Source organism: Mytilus californianus, unplaced genomic scaffold (genome assembly GCF_021869535.1).
Source record: "Mytilus californianus isolate M0D057914Y unplaced genomic scaffold, xbMytCali1.0.p SCAF_4, whole genome shotgun sequence".
NCBI lineage: Eukaryota > Metazoa > Mollusca > Bivalvia > Mytilida > Mytilidae > Mytilus > Mytilus californianus.
The window spans coordinates 66,633,075-66,644,167 of record NW_026262690.1 but is presented as its reverse complement, the minus strand read 5'-3'; the positions used below and the strand labels follow the sequence as shown (position 1 = coordinate 66,644,167).

General features: G+C 31.2%; 1 protein-coding gene across 1 annotated transcript; it reads left to right on the top strand.

The window, feature by feature from the left end:
• Positions 1–137: 137 nt before the first annotated feature.
• Positions 138–10,743, top strand: LOC127738381 (F-box/SPRY domain-containing protein 1-like). Its single transcript, XM_052249605.1, has 3 exons — positions 138–722; positions 4,298–4,373; positions 6,812–10,743. Exons 1-3 carry the CDS (start codon positions 147–149, stop codon positions 6,919–6,921), a joined length of 762 nt encoding a protein of 253 aa, XP_052105565.1. The 5' UTR covers positions 138–146; the 3' UTR covers positions 6,922–10,743.
• Positions 10,744–11,093: the final 350 nt, after the last annotated feature.

The window sequence follows — 11,093 nt, the reverse complement described above, 5'->3', positions numbered from 1 at the left end:
CAAAAATCCGAATTATTGTTTATGGTTACCTACAAAGATATAAGAACAATATGTTATTGTCGGTACTCTAATAAACAGTATACCAATTTGTCCATTTTATTGTATCTCACATTTTGGTAGCTATATTGACCGGATGTCTCGCCGTTATGGCTGCAGCAGCCAACCTTCCTCCTCAAATTTTAGAATCAATTTTCTCCTATTTAAATATATCTGATTTAAGAACATGTTCCTTAGTGTGTAAGAAATGGTATAAGTTTTTGAACGATGAAAATAATGATGTATGGCGGTTCCACTGCATACGAAAAGTGACAGAACAAGTTCTAAAGTCTGACATTTTGAAAAACGTTCCAACATATAAAGCGAAACTGCGAGCTTTTTTCCATAATTGGAATTTAAATGATTGTTCTAAAAACATTGTAGTGAAATCTGGCGGATTTACAGTTCATAGAAATCCAGTAGCTCAAAGTACGGACGGAGCTAGAGGGAAAATAGGTTTTAGGACAGGTCGACATTGTTGGGAAGTGTGGTGGGAAGGACCGTTAGGGACAGTAGCTGTGATCGGATTAGCAACTAAAAAAGCTTCATTACATAATATAGGATATGTCAGTTTATTAGGTGGAGACGATCAGAGCTGGGGATGGAATTTAGTTGACAATCACCTGATACATAATGGTGATAGTCAAGGCAATTATCCTACATTAAATAATGCTCCAACCTATCAGGTGTGATATTAATTAGCAATAGCATTTACCTACTATATAAATGTATACACAAACAATACATTCCATTATGTGTCAGAATTTCAGTCTGTTAAAAAAATTATTTCTTTTGTACAAATGACTGAAATGTATAAAGTTGAAGCAGTTTCTGCAAGAAATCTGTACTTAATGTACAGTAACACTTACATGTATCTGTAACTTCATTTTTAAAACCACAAGTGACATGCATTAGTTACTTGATGGACAAGGAACTTTGTATTTTAATAATGGTATAAATATGGTTATTTTTATTTGTTTTATGTCCTTGCCTACAAGCAGATTCAGAACAAAAGAATAAACACAACTGTTGTAAGACTAAAACAATAGTAATTTTTAAAATATGCATAATTCATCGATCACATAGCATAACATTCAGGGTGTGCTATCGCTGTAACTGGTATTAAATGAGTTAAATACTAGTCTTTCTTGCATTTGCATTTGGTAAATCGCTTTAAAGGGACAATTGCTGTGGATTTAGAGATCTGCAAACTGTTATACATGAATCAGGATTGGGAGAATCTTCATAAATGGGAATTATCCCCATTTATGGGTATTATCCCCATTTATGGGTATTATACCCAAAACTGGGTATCAATTTACAGTGATAACAAATCAAATTTTGTATTTCATCATAATAGCTGTCATGGCGCAAATATTCATATAAATGGCAACATTTTCCCATTTAGTCCATAGTTCAAATGAGAACTTAATACAAAGATAATGGCTTCCAAAAATCCTACTTTTTGAAGGCTGTTAACTTTTATCCTGATGATATTTCCGTCATGGTATCTTTAGGAAAAATGTTGTCCTTGAACCCAAATGTTTGCGCCATGACAGAAAATATTTTTAAATCCAAAGTTTATATTTTTATCACTGAAAATTGATACCTGTGTTGGGGGTACAAATGTATAATACCCATAAATGAGGATAGTACCCATTTACGAGGATCCTCCCCAACATGTATATCACAGTAACAGACTGATTTTCAACTTTTTTACCCCCGATGAGTTGGATATAGATAAAAAGAAGAATAATCTGAAAGCAGCATACAATATTTGAACAACAGCATAAAATAATCCAAGAATGCTTAAACAAATAACAATAGATAGGAGTAATGTACCAAAATGTTTATAGTCTATCATTGTCTATGTATGGTTCTGAAAAATAGAAAATGAGAAATTGATAGCAAGAGAAAAAAAGAAAAAGTACATGGATTTGCCAAAAAAGGCACTTTACAACAGAATGACAGGATATAAATTGAAAAAAAAAATTACATCCTACATGTGTTATATGTAAACAGTACAGTAGGAGAATAAGGAGGTGTGGTACGATTGCCAGTGAGGCAACTAATAATTTTGGCTCTTAAAATTTCTATCTATCTATTACAGTTTTTAAGATATTAGACAAAAATGCAAAAAAATGGCAATTGAAGTGCAATAACTTCAACAAAGATTCTTTTGATGATAACAGCCATTTGACTTATTTGTAGATCTTGTTTTGCTGATGATTTGTGTTATTCCAAGTTTCTATCTATCTATTCTAATTTTCAAGATATTACATAAAAACAGGTAAAAAAAATTGTTAAAAATTTTCATTAAAGGGGAAAAACTCCAATAATGAGTCGTCTGACGATTACGGCCTTGCAGTCTCTGTGTTTTAAATTTTGGAAAGTTTTGTAATAAACAATGCCATTATTACTTTTTCTTTTGAAACAAATGTTCTAAACCCTTTATTCAGTTAGGAACAAATTCTGTAATATTTGTTCCAGTAGAAATATTATTCCAGAATATTTTTCCATTTGGAACTTATATTATGAAGGAGCTTTTATTTCATGACAGTCATGACAGTACAACACATTTTACTGATAAACAAGACTTTGAGTTATAAATTCTGTATGTAAATATATAATAAGGGCCCCACCAAATGGCGGCCACCCTATAGTGATCAGTCCGTCCGTCCATCGGTCCGTAACAAATCGTGTTCGCTCTATATCTAGAGAACCATTATGATTTTAAAGTTTATACTTGGACATGTATATTAACCAACACCAGAGGGTGTGTCATAATGTATGTTCAACTTCCTAGGTCAAAAGGTCAAGGTCAAAAACTTTGGTTTTAGTTGACAACCCCATGTCCTATGGTAAAGATCGTGTCCGCTCTATATCTTGAGAACTGTTATGATTTCAAAGTTTATACTTGATATATATATTAACCAACACCAGAGGGTGTGTCATAATGTATGTACAACTTCCTAGGTCAAAGGTCAAGGTCAAAAACTTTGGTTTTAGTTGACAACCCCATGTCCTATGGTAAAGATCGTGTCCGCTCTATATCTTGAGAACTGTTATGATTTCAAAGTTTATACTTGATATGTATATAAACCAACACCAGAGGGTGTGTCATAAATTATGTACAACTTCCTAGGTCAAGGTCAAAAACTTTGGTTTCATTTGACAACCCCATGTCCAATGATAAAGATACAATTTTTTTACCACACATTATTCACAGCGGGGCCCACAGAGATGGCTCCCATCTCAATGATATCTAGTTACGCATATATGGTCCGAGTATTAACTTACACATATATATACATTTTTACTTCCAAGAGAAATAATCTGTATTTTTATATGTGAATTACACAGAACATTTAAACCATGATAAGGATATCTTTGAAAACAGTTTTAAAGAAATGTGGCTACAAATGAAAGTAAATGTTAACAAAAATGCATTTATATGTTCATCTTCGCTAGCCAAGGGTTACGATCCAGTCCCTTTCTCTCCACCCTTGGCGGATTAAGATAAAATTTCAGATCCACAGGGTAATGATTTCCATTGGTTGCAGTTGTAACTGGCTGCATCCAATCAAAAATAGCCTTGAAGATGATCATGTGTAAAATGTAGAAAATGTAAATAAACAATTTCCACGTGCAGATTGTGCAACAAGTCAATACCCCCAAAACATGGGACAATATTTAGTGACAATCTTAAAGTTCTTAATCAACTTATTGAAGTTTCTGGGTATGTTTCTCGCGCAGATGTTGGAATGCCAATGTTTATTTTCAGTTCCTGCTTCACAAAATTGTAAACACTAGACACACCCGTTTTTACAACTCCCTACTGAAGAGTGTCCAAGTGCTACCATTGGTCAAGAATGATGTAGTTGGAATGGGCGTGACTTTTGTCTACCGGTAGATAGCGCAGCATTGTTATCACAAATGTTGGCTTAATCTGCCAATGGTGAAGAGGAAGGGACTGGATCGAAATCCTTGGCTAGTGAAGATGTTATATGTTATATTGATTGATACAGTGTATAACTAGTTTACCTAGACATGCTAAAAAAAAAAGGAAAATAACCTTCAATGCAATGCTGGTGAAATTAAAGATAGGATTTTTTTTTTACAGTACCTCATAGCCAAATATATAGACAAATGATAGATATAGATTGATATGTTGATTCACACATATATGTACTTTTCAGAGTAAATCTGAACAGTTTTTGAAAATTGTTTTATATAATATTTAAATTTTTTTACTTTTCAGGTTGGAGAAAGAATAAGAGTAATACTTGATTGTGAAGATAATACATTAGCGTTTGAAAAGAATTATGAATTTTTAGGTAATTTGAAGTTGGACATTAAACATCTATTGGCTGTTTTTTCGTCCGTCGTCGTTAGCTTTTTACAAAAATCTTCTCCTCTGAAACCACTGGGCCAAATTTAACCAAACTTGGCCACAATCATCATTAGGGTATCTAGTTTAAAAAATGTGTCCGATGACCCCGCCAACCAACCAAGATCGCCGCCATGGCTAAAAATAGAACATAGGGGTAAAATGTAGATTTTAGCTTATATCTCTGAAACCAAAGCATTTAGAGTAAATCTGACATAGGGTAAAACTGATTACCAGGTCAAGGTCTATCTGCCCTGAAATTTTCAGACAAATCTGACATCCTGTTGTTGGGTTGCTGCCCCTGAATTGGTAGTTTTAAGGAAATTTTGCAGTTTTTGGTTATTATCTTGAATATTATTATAGATAGAGATAAACTGTAAACAGCAATAATGTTCTACAAATAAGTTGTCATGACCAAAATTGTCAGTCGACCCCTTTAGGAGTTATTGCCCTTAATAGTCAATTTTTAACAATTTTTTTGTAAATTTTTGTAATCTTTTACAAAAATCTTCTTCTCTGAAACTACTGGGACAAATTAATTTAACCATACTTGGCCATAATCATTATTAGGGTATCTAGTTTAAAAAATTTGTCCGATGACCCCGCCTTCCAACCATCATGGCCGACTTGGTTAAAAATAGAACATAGGGGTAAAATGCAGTTTTTGGTTTATATGTCTGAAACTTAAGCATTTAGAGCAAATCTGACAGGTGGCAAAAATATTCATCAGATTTAGATTTATCTGCCCTGAAATTTTCAGACGAATCCGACAACCCGTTGTTGGGTTGCTGCCCCTGAGTTAGTAATTTTACAAAAATTTTGCAGTTTTTTGTTATTATCTTAGATATCATTATAGTATCTAATATCTAATACTATTAATTATGATTTTAACCTTATTTTACATGATTTCCAAAGCATCAGTAAATACAGGTGAGCGACACAGGCTCTTGAGAGCATCTAGTTTTTATTAATCCATCAAACATTATACATAACTTTTAAAAGTACCCTCTAATCTGTTGGCGTATATTGCTATACTTCTGTCTGTCCCAATACATTTTTTTGTAGCATTTTATTATCAGAAACTACAAGTCCGAGCTTCCTCAAATTAAGCTTCATGTGAGCATGTTTCACTGTGTGATATGTCTTAATATCAATCGCTCATTGACTCTCTGTTAAGCAAGTAGTTATAGTGGTAGAATGATTAGTGAGCACTTCATCTTGTTAATTATCGTAAGGTATTGCTAACTAAAGCTGTAAGCAATAAGATAGAATAAATCCACACCTTATGTCATGATTAAGAGCGGACACACAACATCCATATACATGTAGAACTGAAATGCTCAACCTTGAACAAATTTCCTAGAAACTAGACACATTCTATTAGTGCTATTTAAAAGAAATGATAACTGCTGAAGAAAAATGTCAGTGAAACTTGCAAGTAACAACAACTTCAGTGTTTGGAATGAGCAGTGTTGATTTCATCAGCTGTCTATCATGTAAATTCCTCTTATTAAACCCTGGTATATTGAATGTAATATAATTCTATTTATTTGTGCTTGTCCTTCTCAATCTGTCTGCATTTTCAATCCACAACTCATCGTTCACGATTTGCTTGATTTCAATGTTTCTTTTAAAAAGAATCCTACATGTAAGTGCCTAATGGCATTGTGCACCTCTGATTATATTTTTGTTTGAAATGGGTTTCCCATTACAAAACACTAACTTTGCCATATCTACAAAAGGGGTTTGACTATTCTTTTTTATTAACTGACTGGATTTCAACAAATGTTTTGAGAATCTGTGGTATCTTATCCCATTGTGCATCTATTGAATCTTGGTTTTATATCATCTTTGGGATTTGCTATTGTCATGATTGTAAAGCTCAGACTTTTCAATATTTAAACACATGGTTGTGGCAAGATGTGTTTAACTCAAATCCTAACTGACCAGGATTACCAGTTTTCCTGCCAAAGGTTGTGGTCCCCTTCAGGTACTCCTGCTTCCTTCTCTAATAAAAAATGATTGCCTTTATATAGTTAACAGTGCTGAAAGTTGTGTTTAACATTAACAGTCAATTACTCTAAACCAATGGGAAAAGTAGGGGATGTATTTATGAAATCTTCCTACAACTTCTTTAGTTGAAATTAGAATACATCTGACCACTTACGGAAGTTTGCATGAGCTATTTGGTGTTTGGTATCTATTGATAAGTGTCACCTACAAAAACAACAGCAATTTAATTTTCTTAAGTATTCAATTATTGAAATCATACTACACATTTTGCCATTATTGTTTTAAAAAAAACTAAATTTCTTATGTTAATCACACCCATTTTCTTTATTTTCAGATAGTCAATTATTATACATAACTGATTCTTTTTTTCAGGTGTAGCTTTCCGTGGACTGCCAGACACACCATTATACCCCTCAGTATCTGCAGTTTATGGAAATACAGAAATTTCTATGGTTTACTTAGGACCACCCTTAGATGGATGATTTTATGTTTCATTTTATAGGCTTTATATAAATTTGTTAATTGATATCTTTATGGTTGTACTGTTAAAATATTCCATCCAGAATATGTGTGTCACTGAATACAAAGAGAATTAAACCTACAGTTGTACAGTATAATCTTTTAGCATTAACATGTTGGTGGCAAATTGAAAAACAACTTCATTTTCTAAAATGATTCAAGTTGATTTTCATAAATAAAATATGTTGTCATTTAGTATAACTGAATGATTGGTTCATCTATTATAGCATGTGTACATTATGTATGTGTGCTACTCTTTCAACTGGATGGAAATTTTAATGGACAATTCTAGTTACAAAAATGTTATGTAATTCATTTGCAGTGATCAATAAGAAAATGCACTATTTTACAGGGAACTACTTGCAAGCATTTTCTTCCTATAGCTTAAATGAATTGAGAAAATTAATTATTTATACAATATCTTTCCCATTTTATCATGAATGATCATTTCATCAGATACTCCAACCATACATTTGGAAGTAAAGAGTCAGTCATTATATTAATGATTTTTTGTTTATTGCATTGCAACCTTTCCAAGATTTTTTATCTGGATATTCTGCATTCTATTATTTAAACAACCAAAACCTAATGTATTTGGATATATGTGTATATGTATGTGTGATCATGGGTTGGACAGAAAGATTTTCACAAGTATTTATTCATCTTCCATATTTCTTTATTTTTTTTTTTAAAAGAAATTGTTTTAGGAATGAAAAACAAGTGATTTGCACATAGCATAAGGGTGGTATGTTATGGTGTATTGAATCTGCCCTCAATATTTGATCTTAAAGAAGCAAGATGCATGGTTGATCATTAATTAGGGGGTCAATATTTAGATATATTTCCTCTGGCTAGGTTCAAGCTGGATAGAGAAGGGTGCTGCCTTGATTTCTGTTCTGGAAAAATTAGTAAATAAGAAGTAATTTTTGGAAAAATCGCAATTTTCACTTAAAAAAAAACAAACTAGTGTTAAGAATCCATTCTGAAAAATTGGGTTTATTTCTATGATTATCAAATCCTGCATTGGATAACTTAAAGGTACATTTAAAAATTCCACAGTGACTTAGATTATTATTTGTGAGAAAGTATTTAAAACACTGTAATGACAATTAGTTTTACTTGTAAATGAAGTGCTAATAAACTTAACACATAGTGCTGCATGAATTTGACAATTTGTAAGTTTAGCTATGAATCCCTAAAACAAAGATGTTGAATGTTGATCACAGTTCTTACTGGTCAGATGTGATGTACTTTTTTTGGATAGTCTGATTAATATTTTTCTGTAATGTTTACATTATTGTTAAGAAATAATGCATAATACTATTGTAGCTAGTCCATTATGGTTGGAAATAGTTTTACTGGTAAACGACATAAGATTTGTGTACCAGTAATAAACATTAAATGATCTTGAAATAATCAGAAGAAAAAGATTTATAGAATATTTTGATAGAAAAGCATTTAAAACACATGTGATATGTTGTCTTTTTCTTATGATATTTGGTGAGCACAAATTATGGACTTGTGATTAAGTAAACTATTAAGTCAGAATGCGAAATTAACTTATTTCTCATTCCATAACACTTTTTACACTACAATATTTTTGTTTAATTTAAATATACTGTGGATTCATTTATTTTTGTGGATACCAATTTTTATAGATCGAGGAAAAATTGTATTTTTGTGGATATTTGATTAAGTGGTTTTGCAAAAGTTTGTACACAAACCTATAGACGATTTATACTGTGTCGAACATTAGAATTTGTGGTTTCCCTTTACCCAAAAAATTAACAAAAATTGGTATCCCACATATAACAATGCATCCACAGTATACAGATTGATGAGAGTACAATGCAATTTCTTTTTAAAATAGTTGCAAATCCTTTGTGATTCAAATAATCTTACCTAAAAAAATGTTCATCTTCATCCTTTTTTCAAAACAACTATACAAATCTGAGATCGAGATAAATAAGACTGTTTACATTTGTCAGCCATCTTTTTAAATGGGTTTGGTAAACCATAATTAAATTACTGAACAAAATTTTATTGGCAGCTTCATTACTTCAATGTATTTTGTAATTGTAACACAAATACACTTGTATGTTATTTAACAAGGCCATTATGAATGTGAACATTGAGTTCTTACTGTATCTGTTTTAAACACAAGTGTTTAGTAATTTATTAATTATGGAATTAAATGTTCGTATTAGACAAAAAGTGTGTATCATGAAATTTGAATGTGATATGCAAGAATTAAGAATCATGAGAACAAACATTTTGAGATCATAATTGTTTTTGTTTTTATATACTATATAACAAGTTATCATTCAAATCATGAAATGTTGAATTTTTATAACTTTGAAACCATGAATTATGAGGAATATGCATAAACATTAATAGACATCGTATAGGCTTTTAAAGAGTTTATATTTTGCAACGGATTCAATATTCAGGTTTAGTAAGCAATTACATTTTTTGTAGTATATTACAAAGGTGATCCATTAGGATTTTAGTGTTGTTGAATCAATTAATTTTGTTGGTATCAATTTTTGTGATTCGAGAAATATTTGCTATTTCGATTTCCTACCAAAGGTCTTCATCAACCAATAAAAACTGACCGCCATGAAATAGCTGGATAGTGCTGAAAGTGTCGTTAAACATCTACAATGCTATTTCGGTGTACCTAATTTATAGGTATCACCATTTGCTGCTATCAAAGTAATTACGTGTAGTATTTTGTTGAATACTTTAAATTCACCCCTTATTCATGACACTTCCAAGTTTATGGATTTAAATGTGCACACCACACTCACCAGATTATCACTAGTAGTTAGGAATATGAACATTTATGATTTGTACTGTGTTTGCACATTATGTAATAGCCATATGCCTTCACTATTTATAGATTTTTACTCGAGTCATTACAAAGGAGAGATAGGCATAGTTTTAGAAATATTGGAATTTTTTTTCCAATGTAACAGTATAAATCATGCAAGTGTTTATCATTTTTTCTTTATGAACTTATGAATTTTTTGGTATATGATATTAATAAAAGGAGATGTGATGTGGATGTCAATGAGACAACAACCTAATAAATCAGAAAAACTGAACAGAAAAGACTTATTTTGTGTGAATTATTTTTACTCAGTGTATACCTTTTTATGGATTTCATAGGGAAAGGAATATGATTACACAAAGCAATTCATGGATGTAACTTTGTTAATAACTTAATAGCAATCCAATTGTTAATAACTTAATAGCGATCCAATATAATCTTAAGAATAATTTTTTTTTCTAAAGCACAAAAATTGATACCTACATAGTTGAATCAATATAAAAAAAATTTAGTAATAGTTATTAATTAAAATTAGATAATTTTAAGCATTGTCAAAAAAATACAGCCATTGGAACATTTTTGGGGAAAACCCTTGCACATTTGTACTCCCAGGGATTTTCATTTTCATTCATTCACTGTTAAAATAGGGATAAACATCAAAGTTAGATGAAGATTTCTTAACTCTTTTTGTTTGAATGACAGCATATCTATTTAACCTCACATTTGAATTGTAAATCATTTATTGTCTTTTTGTGCATTTGATTTGAATCAATATACACAGAACAGGTCCTTAGAATTTTATATGTGTTTGTGAATGAAATTGAAGCCATTGTATATTCATAGGAATGTCTGTATCTTTTATTGTACATTAAAAAGTTGTGTTATCATCTTGGATTTGTGCCAACATTTTCATGATATTTTTGTGTGTATATAATAGATTGAATATACCTGATCTTGTTGATTTTATCAATTAAACTAGAAGCTCTAAAGAGCCTGTGTCGCTCACCTGCATCTTCAACAATGGCTACTTTTTAAGTAAAAATCACCATTAAAGGGCAATAACTCCAATAAGGAGTCGACTGAAGATTTTGGCTATTATGGCTTAATTGTAGATCTTGTCTTGCTGATCATAAGTGCTTTTTAAAGTTTCTATCTATCTATTACAGTTTTCAAGATAATAAGAAAAAGCATGAAAAATCAAAATTAAAGGGCAATAACTTTAATAAGGAGTCGACTAACAATTTTGGTTTTTTGTTGACTTATTTGTAGATCTTGTCCTAATGATTATTTTTGCTGTTAAAA

Coding starts and splice junctions, on each gene's coding strand:
- LOC127738381 (XM_052249605.1), top strand. CDS start 147: ATGGCTGCAGCAGCCAACCTTCCTCCTCAAATTTTAGAATCAATTTTC. Junction 723..4,297: donor ATAATGCTCCAACCTATCAG/GTGTGATATTAA, acceptor TTTACTTTTCAG/GTTGGAGAAAGAATAAGAGT. Junction 4,374..6,811: donor AAAGAATTATGAATTTTTAG/GTAATTTGAAGT, acceptor TCTTTTTTTCAG/GTGTAGCTTTCCGTGGACTG.